The following is a 16,828-nucleotide window of genomic DNA, read 5'->3' as shown; positions in this document are numbered from 1 at the left end:
GATAGATTTAAAAAAAAAAAAAAAAAATCCTTCAGGGACGGAGGTCCCAAAAGCAGATACAAATGGGAGGGCACAGGCCTATACAATTCTGCCTCCCCTGTCGCCCTCCAATCCACTCTCCAACTTTGCTCCCAGAAGGGTTTTGTGTGTCACGCAAGCCTGCCAGCCACGGACCAGTCAAGTCCTTAGACAGCCTGTCAGTACCCCAACTCCTCACTTGGCCTATAAGCCCCACACCGTCTGGGCCCTGGCTCCCTCTCCTGCCTCACCTTCTACCTTCCCACATCGCACCTGACCCTCTAAGCCATGCTGACCTTTCCGAACCCCGAACACACTGAGCTTGCTCCTTCTCGCTGTACCCGTTCAAGTTAGGGATCACTTCCTCCTGGAAACCTTCCAAAACCTTCCAAACCTGGATGAGGGCCCCTTCCTATTTCCCACAGCCCCCTGCGCTTCCTGTTTACCACTGTATTCACTCTGCACCATAGCAGCTCAGCTGTCTGGCCGCTGAGCTCTGGGAAGGCAGGGGCGGTGTCTGCCTTGTTCCCTGCAGTGTCCTTGGGGCCTGGTGTGGAAATGGGCCATGAGTAAGTGCTCAGTAATTACTGGCTGGATGGATAAACAGGGGGACCTTTGGTCTCACGTCTCAGAGAAAGTCTGGATAATCTACTCATGGGGAGGCGGTGTGGCATTTTAACTATTTAAAACTGTAAGATATTTCACCCCCATACTATGGTACTTTGTTTCAACTGTTTTAAAAAACCGCACCAGATGCTCGCAAACAGAATAGGGGCCGTTTTTCCTTCAAGGTCCCCCCAAAACTCCCCAGACCAAGATGCCAAGATGGCAGCAGGTGTTCTCAGCTAAGCATTACTGTTGCTTCTACCTGGGGCACCCCATCCCCATCTCCTTCAGCTGGCCCCCAGCCTTAATCCTTCCTCCACGGAGGATGGCAAGGCCATCCTGCTCCCTCTGGCCTTTCAAAGTCGTCTGCTCAGACCACTTCACCGTACTCTCCAGCTCGGATAACTATCTGCAGTGTGCTTGTCTCATGAACCTCACGATGGAGGAAGGCCTCTGTCTTTAATCTCTGGAGCTTCGCGGAGTTCTGTGCATGCAGTGAGCATTCCATAAAGACGAAGCATCTGAAGAGGGCAGCGATTTGTTTTTGCTTTCCAAAACCATGAGCAAAAGCTAACAGAGGAGAGAAAACTGAGGCTACAGAGTAAGAACCTGAGGTCCTCACACTCGTTGGGCAAGAGGCAGACAGAAGGAGCAGGTGCAGACCCCAGGGTCTCACCTGAGCCTGTCTTGTCTTAGAGCACTATAAAGTCGAAGTTTGGGGGAAAAAAAAAAACCCTGAAAACCCCAAACACCCAAGTGGTAGACGATTATCGGGAAAACACCAGGTAAAAGAAAAGTGAGTGTCTTAGGTGAGAACTGTGCCTGGGGGAGGCCCTGCAAATCCCGAAGGCCCAGCGAGGCCGTGCTCACCACTCCCCCAGGGCCTCGAGGCAGCGCATGCGGCCCAGCATCAGCTCGGGGTCGTCCTTGTTAGTGTCCATTTTCTTATCGTAGGCCACGAGCGCGTCCTCCCATTCGTGCAGTTTCTCGTACCAGGTAGCCTGGATCTCCTGCCAAGTGGAAAAGAAAGAGGATTGTTGCGGGCCTAGAGAACAAGGAGGTGCATTTTGCAATCCACAAACGGCCTTTCCTAAGGTGCTGGATGCTTCACCTATCCCCGTATGTCTGGCTTTGGTTGAAAAGAACGTCGGACTATCTGGAGGTATGTTTGGTGGCGGTGCGAATGCCAGGGACTTGGATTGTGGACGGAACAATCCTGGGATAATCTGAGCGCAAATGGCAGGCCGTGTCCCCACAGCTCCAGCACATGGGGACACAATGACGGGGGAAATCGTCTGGGACAGCGGGAAGCCCCAACCCGAACTCCTGCAAAGATGCCAAGGCCTTGATCCGCTGGAGTGTGGACGGTGCGCCACAGGTCCGGGAGGGCGGTTGCCTTCCTGAAGGGGCCCGAAAGACCAGGCATATCTGCATAGTTACTGGAGGAAAAGAACCCGCTTTTTAAAAGTTCCTGATTGTCTGGTTTTTAAACTTTCAGGAAATAATGGTTTGAAGCACAATATAACACGACCACTTAAAATTCTTTGGAAAACCTTTCCTCCTTCCATCCAATGTTCCCTCCTCCTCAGCGCTTGGCAGCTTTACCAGCGTCGGGGGCCAAAGGCTGGTTTCCATTCCCCGGGCAGCTGGTGTGCCACGCTGAAACGCAGTGCCGGCCACGTGAGGAAGACGGGCTGCAGACTCCGGCTCTCTGAGTGGTCTGGGGACGGACTCTCTGCCTGCCGCCCACTGACCCCCCCCCACCTCCGTCTGTCTTCTGGGCTTCTCCATCACCGGCTTAGGAAGAGGCTATTTCTCTACCAGGCCAGCGTAGTGGCTCTCCAGGGGTTTCTCTAACAGCAAGATGGTTCCGCAGTGGAATCTGTATGATACAATGCAGGGCCCACGTGAGTTTCCCCCATTACCCTCTGCTACTTTCTAAATGGAACTGGTATTTGAGGAGGAACTTGAGCTGACAGCTACTGAGCTGAGCTCTCCGAAAGGACCTTTTCCTCCTGAACCTCTGCGAGGAGGTCACTTCTCTTTTTGGTTGTGAACTCGTGCCAAAGTCCCCTCGTCTGTTTTTGGCACAGCCCGTCCCCACTGCAGCCCAGCGGCTCTCTCCCCAGTGTCCGTGAACGGTAGGACTCACCACCCCACCCCACCCCCCACCAACAGGGGCATGTCTGGCTCTCTGTAAGGTCAAACTACCTAAACTTCCTCTTCCAAGCCTGTTGAGAAGAACATGAAAGAGAAAACATAGCGGAGTCGCTGTCTTTTAGAAGAGTCACCGTGAAGACTGTGTCCCATGAAAAACGCTTAGATTGAAAAGGAACACCAGTCTTCCCATTTGGGATTTCTACCCTGGGCGGGCAAGAGAAAGGGGCTCGTGACTGGCGGATGGCACAGGCTTGGCACGGACGAGCGGAAAGCAGAGGGAGCGGCGTATGGAGCAGGTCAGGCAGGGGGCAGATTTTGAATTGCCATAGATTGCAGAAACTATAAGGTTTAAGCAATGAATCACACAAGATTCTAATGAGACTGCTGTTACATAAATTGTGCTGAGAAAGCATAGACTCTGCCAAGAAAAGGCAAACCGTTGTCAAGCTTAATTTGCTTCAGCTACCCAAACATAACAGAAAATCCACCCTGGGTTTAGCAATAATCCTGGAGCGGAGGGTCCCCTTTAGAACCTAGAGACGGAGGAACTTCCACTAAAGGTTGGCCCTCTGAGCCGCTGGGTAGAAGCTATCCGATGGCAGATCACCCGAAAGCCAGATGGCTGTGAATCCTTTCTTCTCTGAGCACTGACTGTGGCCCAAGCTCTAGGGACATCAAAGGAGGGGGCATCTTTGTCTGGGAGGCTCTGTTAAGTGCCCCCTTAGCCGATCTTCCCTCTACGAATAAGGGTGGTGGCAAAGGTGGGTGAGACGTCGTCCCTTTTGCTCTGTCGTCGGGAGAGCCGCCGTCTTGGTCTAGTGACAGATCTGTCCCCGAGATGGCAACATACTCCCTGAAAAGTTTCAGTCCAATTTCCTAGCCCCTGTGTGAGGCAAAAACCTGGGAAGCAGCCCCAAATTTCTTCACTCTAACACACCAGGATCTGGGTTCTGGCAAACCGGAGTAAGCGGCCTACACGACTAACGGAAGGTTCCTCATCAAATACACGGACCCAGAACTTCTCGATCTTCTGGGAAGTCAGTGCCGAGTTGATTAAGTCAATGCTTCATACGTGGTTAGGAAGGTACCAAAGCACCCTCCCAGGACCACAGAGGGGAACGGAAACATTTGAACGCTGGTGAGGCCAAGACGGCAGGAGAGAAGCTATGTGAGCAATAATGAAACGGACCAATTCCAACAGCACGGGTAAGTGATAGTAGGCTGTTTTGTGGAGAACTGGCTACGGTTTCTTCCGAGGCAGGTAAGGAGCATTAACTGTGGGCCGGCGGCGAGGCTCGCTGCCACAGACGACATGAAATAACTCAGGCCGGGATTATACAGATGAGGCCAGACTGCCAGGGTTCAAGTCCTGGCTCGGCCACTGATTCACTGTCAGCTCAGGAAAGCCTGTAACTCCGCTGGGACCACAGGCCCCTTGCCCGTGGAATGGGCTAACCACCAGCCCTCTAGTCGCAGGGCCGGCGTGAGGACCGAAGGAGATGGAGTACAGAGAGCGCACAGCCAGGGACCAGGCGCACCAGGAGTCTGATATATACCAGCTACTCCCTATTCGTCAGATTTGGTCCTCGTGATCTGTATTTGGTTTGAATACAGTCCATAGAGCCACGGTCTCCTTCGATACAGGAAAGTCAGCAATGGACATCACCGATCGGGAGAGAAAAAAACAAAACCAGAAAAGGGAAGGAACTTTCTCAGGGTTGTGGCCGAGTGCCTCCCTCGCCACGGCTCTACGTCTTGCTTTCCTAAAAGGAACGAGGCACTTACCAGCTCTCCGAAGTGTTTCATGGCGTACTCTAGCACCCCGGCAGCTGCCTCTGGCTGCTGTAGCTTATTGTTAATGCTGGGGAAACAAAAAGAGAGCTGGTTACTCTCAACGTGTCGGGGGGTGGGAGGCGCGGGGGTCATGGCAGGCGGGTGGCGCACCAGCACGCCAGGGACAGCGCCCTGCAGGTGCACGGCGGCACTGACTGTCTGAGCTCCCAGCAAGCCCAGCCCGAGTGACCTCACCGGCAGGACGCTGGCATCTTGATCCCACACTCTTGGTTTTGAGGGGGCAGCGTCTGGCAGACAGGAAGGCTCGCTGGCTCCCGGGCCCTTTCTCTGACCGGCACAGACTGGTGTCCTCTCGGATACTGTCAGTCAGGCAGCATGTGTCTGGTTTCTAGAAACTAGAATTCCTGAGTCCCCAACAGAACACAACCAGACGAGGTCCCTCTGAACTTGTACCTCTCACTTCCTCTCATCAGCTGCCTTCAGGAATAAGACACAGAAGTGGCGCTGAGGCTGGTCACCCCTGTTAGTGAAAGAGAACGCCAGGGACCGTGGCCGTGCAACCATCTCGACTACTCCCCTGCGAGAGCCCATTTCCGTCAAAGTTGGACTCTTCCTTAGACCGTCTTCGAGGAGCACCCCCGGCCCCTGCAGCGGGCAGCAAAGGGACCACACCCAGAGTCACGTGGGACGATGTTTTTCACCGACAACACACTACTCTGCTGTAATCGGTGGGCAGCGCGTGGCCCTTGGGACCGACTGGGGGAATGTCACCTATCAGGACAACTAGGCAGCAGCAGCGACGGGCTGAGCCTAGAGCTGGTTAACCAGAGAGGCTACGGAGAGGTCCCGGAAGCTGCACGAGCAGGGCTCAGACCCTTGTTCCAACAGGAATGTATGTATGAGGGGAAATGGCAATGAAGCCAACACTTATGTTCAGGAAGGAAATGAGGGATAAATGGGCCTGAGAAAGTCACGGGCCAACAATGATGTTATCTGTTCCCAGGTGGGGAGCAAACTCTGACAGTCCAGCTTGGGAGTCTAGACTGTTCCACTGAGCAAGGGATCTGGTTTACTGCCCTAAGTACAAACTGTCTACTTGACGAGAATTAATTTTTAAGTGGTTTTGGGAAATTCCAGGATTTGGGTTTAATGTGGTAATATGGCAAGAGATTGCTGGGATAAATATTATTTTTTAAAATTCAAGTTCCACCACATTTATTTCAATAAAACCACGAAGGAACTGCCCATAATCTGTCAAACCAGAGAAGTTCACATGTGTGAAAGTAATAATCTAATGCCTCATGTTTACAAAGCACATTTCAAATATTCTTTCCGACCTATCATTCCGTTGACCTCACGCATGCCCGAAAGAGTGGGCAGGAAAGGTATAACCAGTCTCATTTCACTCCTGGGGAGACTCAGGCCCGAAAGGGCAGCAATCTTCCCCAAGGCCCACCATGCATGGGGACAGTCCCCAGATGATCGGAAGCAGTCTCGTGACTCTCCTTCGGTAAGGCGAGTATGGGTTGGAGCAGCTTTGGCTACAGAGCCGGAAAGCCCAGGCTTCTGGAGGCCCAGCTCTGCGACCATAAACAACATACCACACGTAAATACATACAATTATAGAGTCCACACATTCTTTTTGGTTCCAGTGTGGATTACTGGGATGGCCATGGCAGAAATATTAACTGCTCTGATGAGGGGGACAATGTGTTCCTTGCCAAAAGCACAAGACGTTAACTCTAAGAATCAGACATAAAAATCCAGGAGTTCTAATAAATGTCTTCCAATCTTGTGTTCTGGAGCAAGCGCTATTTTCAAGAACAAATTACAAACACTGCCGAAGCTTGCCTCACTCCAGACAAAGCAACACAAAACCGGAGACAAGCAAAAGGCTCTCCCCGCTCCACTCTCCCACTCCTCATGCATAAAGGAGTGCGCTTTACAACAAACTGACCAAAATCAGCAAGTACTGATTAGGAACCTCAGAGGAAAAATACGAATTTTACCTTAATATTGCTACAGCTTTGATATCCCTCCTCTAAGGATAGACCAACCGAGGTTTGCAAGTTAAAAACAGACATATACACACAAACAACCCAAACTCATCACATGACTCCCACTCCTTTAAGGGAAAGTTCAAGTAAGTCACCTGCATGAGGCTTCCCACCTAAATGGGGAGGCTGCACACGGAGCCCAGTGGGAAGGCAAGAGAGGGGCTGGTTCCCTGGGGGGAACTTTAGCAACGGCCGGGAAACCTGGAGGTGGGCCACGAGACTCCTGATGAGCTCTGCCCAAGTGTATGGACAATCACAGCAGCATTAGAACTTCGTCTAAATGCACTGAGACATAACCATGAAAAAGGAGTGGGGTCAGCCTGAGGGAGGGTCCCTTTCACATATGAAACCCCTGGCCTCTGAATCAAGGACCTTAAGGGAAGGAGAAGGCACAACCTACCGGCGGCTTTCAGAGCAGGGATTTTAAGCTCCCCAGCTGCTGTCTCCGTTTGTTCTTTCTTCCTCCCTGTCCCCCCTTTATTTTCCTATAGGATTTTCTCCCCAAGCTACGTTTCTCTCTTCTTGCCTCCCCTGGAGGCTCCCAGGTGCGCTACAAGGCTGCCGGAGGGCACGGCGGCTTGTGCGAAGTTCCAGAGGTAAGCTGAGCAAACTCCTGGTTGTTGGGGACCTCAAATTTTCCTCCTTGCTCCATGATCTCTGGCCTTCCACTGAGGGAGGCAACGTATAATAGTAACAACAGAAAGATACCTGAGTTCACTGAGCACTGACTGCATGTGCCAGGCACCGGGGTTACCGCTTAGATGCGTAATCTCAACTCAGCAAGCTAGACACTGATACTAATATTCCCATTTTATGTATGAACCAACTGAGGCCCGGGTCACAGGCTACGGTACCATTTAAAAGGATCTTAGGTGATAACTAAGGGTGTGCTGTAGGCTCTCAGTGGGAGGGCTGGCGCCTCCTACCCTCGCATCAGCAGGCCCCTGCGGACGGCCGTGTGGTGCAGGAAAGCGAGCACCAGACGGTGCCTATCAGTGAGCTGATTCTCTCCGTGTAACTCGCCGTGCAGGAGGAAGCAGCCGTGCCAGGCTTTCATTTTAACTTCCTCAAGGAATGCCATGGCTGATGCTCCCCTCTGACCCCTGAGCTCCCAAATCCTATTTCTCCTTTCCTCTCAGAAGCTGTTGATAGGCCTTGAAGGTTCCCAACCAAAAGGCCAGCCGGGTGGCCCCAGCGGGCTTTTCCAAGGCAGCCTGTTTGAGGCTGCCAGGCTCACGGACTGAGCCCGGGCTGCAAAGCGTGGGGTAAATAAGCATCTGTCGGAAACTCAGTAGCTAATAAGCACCCATCCTGCCTGCTTGGGTGACACGCGGCTGTCCTCTGAAACATTCCCCTTTTAGACTCAGAGGAGGTTTTATGAGACTGAAGGGAGAGACTGTATGTCTGGCTCATGGGAAGACATCACCTTCGCTCAAGCTCCCTTAACGAGGAGCTCTGTTTTATGGGGCCGCTGGGAGCTTTCTACGGTCCATTCTCTAAATGCTCCCTTGCGCGCCCCTCTGTCTCCCCGATTACTGCTGCAGGCTTAAGTAGGGCGAGCCGGGCCAAGCAGCAGACCCCGCTGACATCAGTCCAGGTAAAAAGATCTCACAACCAACAAGCTGACGGAGCTGGAGGTTAGGCGGCAACGTGCCCGCGAGAACAGCCTGGAATGACGGGGCGACAGATTTCCCATCTCCCCCTGACAAGTGCTGAGGCCCCAGAGGAAAAGTGAGCTCTGTGAGCTGGTGGCTGCCGAAGCCCACGGCCGTCCCCACGCGCCATGGGGGTCTCTCTGCATCTCGCTCCATCTTCCAGGGGGAGCAGCCAGGGTAGAACTTAATGGTCACAAAATCTGCAGAGCCACCAGAAATGGCCAATCCGTGTAGTAAATGCCAGCACCCACCACCGAACCTGGCGTGAGAGACCGTGAAGAGACAGACAAACACTGGGCAAGGACAGCAAGCAGGGAAGAGGACATTAGAGCCTTTTCTTTCTTTCTTTCTTTTTTTTTTAAAAGATTTTATTTATTTATTTGACAGACAGAGATCACAAGTAGGCAGAGAGAGAGAGAGAGGAGGAAGCAGCCTTCCCGCTGAGCAGAGAGCCCGATGTGGGGCTCAATCCCAGGACCCTGGGATCATGACCTGAGCCGAAGGCAGAGGCTTTAACCCACTGAGCCACCCCAGGTGCCCCAACATTAGAGCCTTTTCACTCATTGTCCACCTCCCCTTCCCCACCCCAAGATTTAATTTTTATTCAGGGAAGCTGAGTTGAGAACTAGAAACTGGGAAAATTCCTGGCAATGGAGGGAAGCATTTTCTAGAGTTGAGCCGAATTAACGAATAAGGACAAGGAACTGCCTCAGTGGCTTCCCTGGCACACACATGACACCACGTGTCTTTTCGCCCCAATGTCCAAAAATTCCTCCGCAGAAGCAGGAAAAGCGTGAGGGCGACAAAGCGACTCAGACGTGAGGGAACTTTCTCGTGGCCTCCGCGGGTGCCCCAGCAAGAGTGACGGCTGAGGAGCGAGGGTTGGGAGGGGGGCCTGCTCCCTTCTCCGTGACTCTCCCCTTCGAGATTTTCCTCAGTGCCTGTCATGGGCAGGGTGAGACTGACCGGAAGGGTCAGGGGCCACCTGCTCGAGGTCTTAGTGCTGGCCCACAGCATAGCAGTCCGAGGGTTTCTGACTTGGCATCTGAATGCCCTGAGGAATTCTGTTGTTTCCTGAAGGGGTTTCGAAGTCATTACTCCACAGGCTTCTGGACTAATGTCAAATCCAAAGTAATTTGGCCCGATAACTAATTCCTTCTTGTGTGGCTCATCCGATTATCGACCTCCTCTCTTAGCCTCGGTGACCTTCAGGCTATTAAGAGCGAAGCCCGAGCCTGTCGGAAAGTCAGTCAAATAGGGAGCAGCTGCGGTCACATCTGGGGGACCACTTAGGCTTTCCTAGTGCTCCCATCAGGAATTTATGAGAACGTTATGCACTCGCTTCCCAAATGGCTCTGGGCCTCCTTTCTCCTGCCTATTTCTAGTGCAGACCACAGTCTGTGCTATATTTGGTTCCCTGTCAAGTAAGAATTCTCTGGATTCCCTTAGCGCCAGGCTGGTGACACACACGCACGGCAGCTGACGGGGACCCTGGCAGGTCTGACCGCGGAGCTCCTGACCAGCAAGAAGAGGCCAAGCTGGACACTGCTTTGGGTCCTCACCACCGTGTCGAGCAGTCTATCCCGCTTCTCTTAGAGAAGGGGACCACTTCAGACCATTCCTTGTCCCCTCTCTGAGCCCCGAGACTTAGCTGTGTGCCCCACGCATGATTAAAAACAGAACGGCTTGATTCCTGCACAGAGCCAGGAGGAGCTGAAGCCGGCGGCCCCGATGGCTTTATCAGGCAGTGATCCTGGGACTCTGGGGAACTCAAGGATGTGACAGCCTCTCCCTGAAGAGGGTAAGTGAAAAGCGAAAGGACAGTGGTGAAGACAGAAGGCAACGTGAGAGCACCTGAAGCGCGACACAGACAGAAGGCCCGAAGGAGATTTAAACGCAGGCAGGGCGAAGGCGAAGGCAGGCTGGTTGGCCTCAGTCACCCACTGAAAGCCAGTCAGGGGATGACAACAGCTCCACTGGCTGTTGGAGTCAAACTTCCCTTTTCTGCTTCAGGGACTCGGGAAAAGTCACTTTACTCCTTTACTACATAGTAACAAAGGGAAGGCCAGCCCTTGTCAGGAGGTTTCAAAGCTGGGATATTCGGTGTCCCTGGTGCTCTAGGGCACCCGAGGCATCAAGATAAAAAAGGTGTGATGCAGAAGAGGGGGCCTGCCTTGGACATCAAATTGGTTCCTGACGTCTCCGTGCAGAGTGTCTTAAGGATGAAGGGTTTTGCCTGGTCTTTACCCTTCCCCTCGGTCACAGCTGAAATGGTACGTCTGTCACAATACCTAGAGGACACACTAAAACTGTATGTGAGAAAGCGGGATTCTCAAGAACAAAAAAGACAGAGGGGCGCCTGGGTGGCTTAGTGGGTTAAAGCCTCTGCCTTCGGCTCAGGTCATGATACCAGGGTCCTGGGATCGAGCCCCACATCGGGCTCTCTGCTCAGCGGGGAGCCTGCTTCCTCTTCTCTCTCTGCCTGCCTCTCTGCCTACTTGTGATCTCTGTCTGTCAAATAAATAAATAAAATCTTAAAAAAAAAAAAAAAGACAGAATGCCAACAGCTGTGAGGGGACAGAGATCAGGGACAGGGAAGACAAAAAAAAGTCCTATCTTTCCAAGACTGGCGAGGGGACGTATGTCTTTTTGTTCAATATCCCTGCAACTTAACCACATTTTAAAACATACTATTTTTACCTGTGCACATTCTACATAAAAAAATGGTGAGCAGAGCATTCATTTAATTTTGTATTTTGCTTTTTCGCATAACAGTGACGTTTCCCACTCGATCCAGTCTTGGTAATTACTTTGAACAGTTCCATGATGTCGTCCTGCCTATGGCTCCCAGGCCTATGATGGGTCTCAGGTACACCTTCTCGGCTGGGGGCGGGCAGCACTCGCACTCCATCAGCGGCCCCCCGCGCTGCTCGGGAGCACACACTGGACGCTCTCCCTCGTACAGTAAGTGACCTGCCCGGGAGAAGTCTGTCTGCGAGGCCGGCTCTGGGAAGCAGAGCGCCCATCCCCTGAGGACGGACCCAGAGCTCAGCGAGAAGCCAGGCAAGCTGTCCCATTTGACCCCTCACTTCCAGGCACTCTCGTGGCCGGACGTGGGGCCCGGGGGCCCGAGCACAACCCGGTGTAAGGCCCTATAAGGCCGCGCGGCCCGGAGTATCAAGGCACACGATTTGTGCCGGCCGGGTTTCCAACCCCGGGGCCCGTCGGAGGCGAGCTGTAAAAATGACGAATGGCTGTCACATTTCCAAGGCTCCGGCTGATTTAGGGAGCCATTGGCAGACACATTACTCCCAGCATGTCAGCCAGTTAATTACTTCCAACTTTTATCTTTCTTGTCAACACTTCTTGACAAATTGGTCATTATCTTTTTATTCTACAACCATGAGCACTGCTCCTTTTCTGGAGATGCCTGGAGGTTTTTCTCCTCCTTTCCGCTTCTCGGTATCCAGAGTGCAATGAGGAGCTCCGGGAGAGGAGCCGAGAGAGCAGCCGTCCGGAGGGGAACGGAAGCGGGCTGGGCTGCTCGGGTGAACCCAAGGCTCATTTTCAACTACCCTGACTCCCAAGCAGAGTCGGTATTGGACTACCACCTTGGCTTCCCGGTGTCCATGAGCTGATTCAGTCTCTTACGGGGAGGAAGCTGGGACACAAAAGGGACGTGAGCTGGCACCCAGGGATCTGGCAGCGCTGAGCTCTCACCTGGCAACTGGGCAAACAGAGGTGAGACGGCCTTCTGCTCCATTAAGGAGAGGCCACATTGTGGAAGTGCCGAGGCCCATTCTGGAATCAGGGAAAAGAGAAAAATAAGCCTACTTCTGGGTCAGGACAGGCTGACAGAAGATGACCATGACACGCTATCACTGAGCTGCCAAGATTCATAGTCCCTGAGATGACCAAAAAGTTCTGGAGAGACCAGTGATGGCCCCACAGCACAGGTGGCCATCCGCGGACAGGCTGTGTCGGACGCGGGTAGGGGCAGAACTCAGCACCTGCTGTATTCCGTCACTCGTGAGATGCACACTCTGACATCTCTGAATCGTGCGATGGGATGCCTCTCAAGGTTTTGGAGCACTGGGACACGGTTTAACTGTCAGCAGTAACCCCCACTCGCCCCGACCCGGGGGTACGTAACACTCAGAAGCAGTTCCTCTAACTCACGGTCAGAGAGGTCCCATTAAATCCCAAGGCATAGAGCAGAGCGGCAGACCTTTACTACTGAACTACCGCAAGCTTCCCCCTTTGGCCTCGGCCTGTAATGAAAGACCCTCCGTCCTTCCGGTCAGCTTTAGGAGAAACCCCAGGACTCCTCCCTTGGTCCTGCTCCTCGCTGATGGTCAGCCTTCTTGCCCATCTTGTGTCTATAAAGACAAGCTGTTGTACAATGAAGCTGTAGGAGGTCTTCAGAATGGCCAGAAAGAAATGTATGCTCTACTGGTGACGGGTGAGAGATCTGACCTCCTGGGTCTGGCCTGATGTAAGAGGGCATTACAGAGAAAGACAGGTTCAGAAGATCTGGTCTGTGCTTGTGCTCTGGCCACACCGGGGCTTGCCTGGTCTGCGCACCTTCTGTTGTGTGGGGCTGCCCCCGAGGGGGACAGATTCCTAGGAAGCACACGGCTCTTCTGAAGTCTGCATGAGCCCAGAGGCTTGGAATGTGTTTTTGTCGAGAAGTGAGCTTTGAACAAATCCTCACCCCTCTGGCCAGAGTGCTTTTGCTTCCAGCAGAGGTAGAGGAAAAGAACAAGACTGTGTGCCTTTTCTGGAAGCCAGGGAACAACGGGAAAAGCAAGACTCATACTCCCAAGCCACACCGTGGTGATACCTTGGGAACATGTGTTAGAATCAGGACATGGAATGGGTTTTATCTGCCCTTCTAGCCCTGTGCCCAGACTGCAAAGCCCAGGCACACTTGCTTTTAACTGGTTGCTCTGGCCCAACTGGCTCAACTTCTTGAACATTCTCAAAGAATTACAGTCCCGTTTTCCTGTGAGTGCAGCCTACGTGAGGGTGGCAAAGGTCTGGCCTGAAGGGAAGCTCTGCATTCCCAGGGCAGCTGGGTACGAATGTGTGGTCTTATCCTGCACCTCGGACAGGGCCTTGTCTCAGCTAAGAGTGAGTTTCTGTTACTGCAACATAATGGAAATTTCATCCCCTTTCGGGGACAGCACGATGTGTCAGATCCCTGGATAAATTACAGGAAGTACAGCTGCCCAGAGATGCAGCTATTTTTATGGGGACACATTACTTTGTTTTGTCTTCAACATGAGCTGCTGCATGTGGCCCACCCTGCTGTCCCACTGCGCCCCCTCACCCCGCCCCAGGCCACGACGATGGTTCACTGACAGGCCAACACAGGTTGAAATAACCAGACATGCCAGTGACACACGCCTCCTCAACAAGGCAGAGCAGGACAAAACCTGCCCCAAATGCTCTGTGGTCCTCCTGCTGGTCATCTTCAAGTGTAAAGAAAGGGGGGTGAGACACAAATCAATGGTTTCCAGGGAGACAAAGTGAGTATTCAGTGAGGACACTGCCTCCGGGTACTGATTAAGATACAAAGTGGGACGGAATGATGTCACCGCTTCCAGGTCCCACTTCCTTTGGTTCTGTGACTAAGACCTACGGAAGGAAAATGGACTCAGAGCAGGACAGAATGTGGTGGCCAATGATGAAGGCCTCACCATGACAAAGTACTGCCAGTGGCCATGGAGAAAGACTCTAAGTCTCCATGACAGGTGTTTACGTAGGCGAAGATAACCTTCTGTTGGGAATTCATTCTTTCACTTGACAAGTTCCAGGGAGGGATCTCCTTGGGCTCAGGCCCTGTGCTAGGAGCTGGCAGCCAGAGCTACCGTGGTAAACACGACAGATACGGTCTTCGCTTTCGCGGGCCTTACAGGTCAGTTAAGCAGATACGCAAACAAAAACAACAAACCTCAAGGTAAGTGCTGTGAAGGTTAAGTACCATGAAGAAAACACAGCGCTTAGATGGAGACTAATGTTGGGGGCTTGGTTTAGATTCAGGAGGGCAGGGAGGGCTTTTCTGGTGAGACGATGATTATATACCTAAATAATAATACCTTTAAAAAAAGATTTATTATTTTATAAAGAGAGAAGGAGCGGGAAGAGCAGAGGGAAAGGGTATCTCAGATTTCGCGCTCAGCTCGGAGCCAGATATGGGGCTCGATCTCACAACCCCGAGATCACCACCTGAACTGAACCCAAAAGCCAGATATGTAACCGCCTCTGCCCCCCAGGCGTCCCTAAATAATAATACTTTCTAATCGCTAGACACTGATTATGTGTCTGCCACTACTGTTTCATGTGTCCTATCTTTGAGTCAGCTTCCTAGCTGAAGTGTGACGCAATTATATACACAAGTATACACAGGGTACAGCTTGAGAAATCATCACCAAGTGAACGTACCCTGGTAAGTGCCATCCAGACCCAGAAATACAACACAACACACAGCCAGCAGCCCAGAAGCACGGAGCCTTCTCCCGACCACGGCACCCTTCCTCTTCTCCGGAGGCGACAACTCTCTGACTTCTGACACACAGCTTCGGAACATCACCTAAACACTCAACATGAGGTTGCGAGAGACATCTATGCAGTTGCACGCTACGGGAGTTTGCCCTTCGAAGACAACTCCACTCTCTGAATATACCACACCTTACCCATCTGGCCGCGGAAGGGCATTTAGCTGCTTGTCGGCTCTTGGCCAGCATGAGCGCAGCGTTGCTACAAATGTCCTCGTACGTGTCTTTGGTGCAAATGTGTTTGCATTTCTGCTGGGACCACACCTAGAGTAGAAGCGCTGGGCTACGGGGTTGGTTCAGCTTTCGAGGACACTGACAACTCGCTCTCCAAAGGGGTTTTCCCAATTCACATTTCTGTGAAAGTACATGATAATACTGCGGGAAGTATATGAAAATCCCCACCGTTCCACATCTTCGGCAGCACTTGGTACTATCAGTGGTTTCCACTGTAGCCAGTTTAGTTGGTGTTTAGTGGTGGCAGATGGTTTTAATTTGAATTGAGCTTGGGCAGCCTTTCATACATTCACCGGCCTTGTGGAGACCCTCTTCTGTGCAACAGGTACCACTGGCATCTCTTGCCAATCTTTAACTTGGCTACCTTTTAAAAAATCGTTGGGTCACAGCTCTACATATCCTCCGCAGACAGTGCACATAGAGATATGTCCTGGAGATCTCTTCCTGCCTTTTTACTCTCTTCATAGTGTCTTCTAATGAACAAGGATAACTCCTTTTATTGCATTAGTTAGTGTTTTCTTGGATGGTTAGTGTACTTTGTATCTTGCTTAAGAAATCTTTGCTTATCCCCAGATGCTAAAGGTAAGATCTTTTGTTAGATCTTTAGTTTAAAAAAAAAAAACTAGAAGCTTTAGTTTTTAACCTTTCACATGCAGAACTCAAACCTCCTCTGAACCTGAAGTTTTGTGTGTGGGTGTGAGGTAGGTAAGTCTACCTAGCTGACCTGGAAGAACGTACTGAAATGACTGTCTCTCTTCCCTGTTCTGTGGTGCCCCCTTGTCATAAATCAAGTGTCTGCTTATGTGTGGGTGTTTCTGAACATTTGATTCTGCTCCGCTTATCTACGTGTGAGTCTATCCTCGTGCCAACACCACACTGCCTGAATTACTTATGGTAGCTTTGTGATAAATCTTGATTTCTCGTAGTTTTAACTCCTCCAAATTTTGTTTTCTTTTCTTTTTTAAAAAAGATTTTATTTATTTATTTGAGAGAGAAAGAGAGAAAGCACAAGCAGAGAGAGAACAAGCAGAGGGAGAAGCAGGCTCCCCACTGAGCAAGGAGCTGTATATGGGACTTGATCCCAGGACCCTGCATCATGACCTGAGCCAAAGGCAGACGTTTAACCAGCTGAGCCACCCAGGTGTCCTCAAATTTAGTTTTCTTATTGAAAAGATGCCTTAATTATTTTAATCCATTGTTTTATTTAACCAAAAATCCCGAGATGAAGTAGTTATGATTTTCATCTCCACTGAACAGATCTGAAAACCCAGAGAAATAATTTGCCCAGGGTCATATAACTATCAAGTGATGGCAAAGGGATTAGAACCAGATTCACCTGACTGTGGGCCCAACTATTTCAAGTCCTTCATATGCTGCCTTCTTAGTCCTCAAGCCAGATGATCCCTTCAGGGTGTTTAATATGAGTGAATTACAAGTTCAAGAAATTCTCATGTTCTAAGTCACCCATTTCCAGTTAAAACTCTTGTTTGCCAACCACAAAAAGCCACTTTCCCGGTGAGACTCGGGAAAACAGAGCAACAAGAGGTAAAAGCTGCTTAGATTCCTTCCAGAGCTCCTTCTGTCTCCAGAGTAGCAACCAGGCCCCTCACGTGGACTCCTTAGGTCCCTTGGGCCTGGCTCCCTCCTCCTCTCCGGCTTTAACTGTCTCCCCCGCCCCGACTCTTAAGCCCACACTCGATTGATTACTTGTGTCTTCCTACTAAGCCAAGGTCTTTCACAAAGC

At 51.5% G+C, this 16,828-nt stretch overlaps 1 protein-coding gene across 1 annotated transcript in view; it reads right to left on the bottom strand.

Annotated features, from left to right (window-relative positions):
* MTOR (mechanistic target of rapamycin kinase) overlaps window positions 1-16,828 on the bottom strand; it is a 122,295-nt gene that overhangs the window by 37,237 nt on the left and 68,230 nt on the right. Inside the window, exons 29-30 of the mRNA XM_046001148.1 lie at window positions 4,570-4,645; window positions 1,495-1,634 (exon numbers count right to left, since the gene is read on the bottom strand). Of these exons, the coding sequence (XP_045857104.1) occupies window positions 1,495-1,634; window positions 4,570-4,645 (216 nt within the window). The remainder of the gene's footprint in view (window positions 1-1,494; window positions 1,635-4,569; window positions 4,646-16,828) is intronic.

The sequence above is a fragment of the Meles meles genome, chromosome 1, assembly GCF_922984935.1.
Source record: "Meles meles chromosome 1, mMelMel3.1 paternal haplotype, whole genome shotgun sequence".
NCBI classification, from domain to species: domain Eukaryota; kingdom Metazoa; phylum Chordata; class Mammalia; order Carnivora; family Mustelidae; genus Meles; species Meles meles.
The sequence above is the reverse complement of the archived record's forward strand: the minus strand, read 5'-3'. Positions and strand labels throughout refer to the sequence as shown.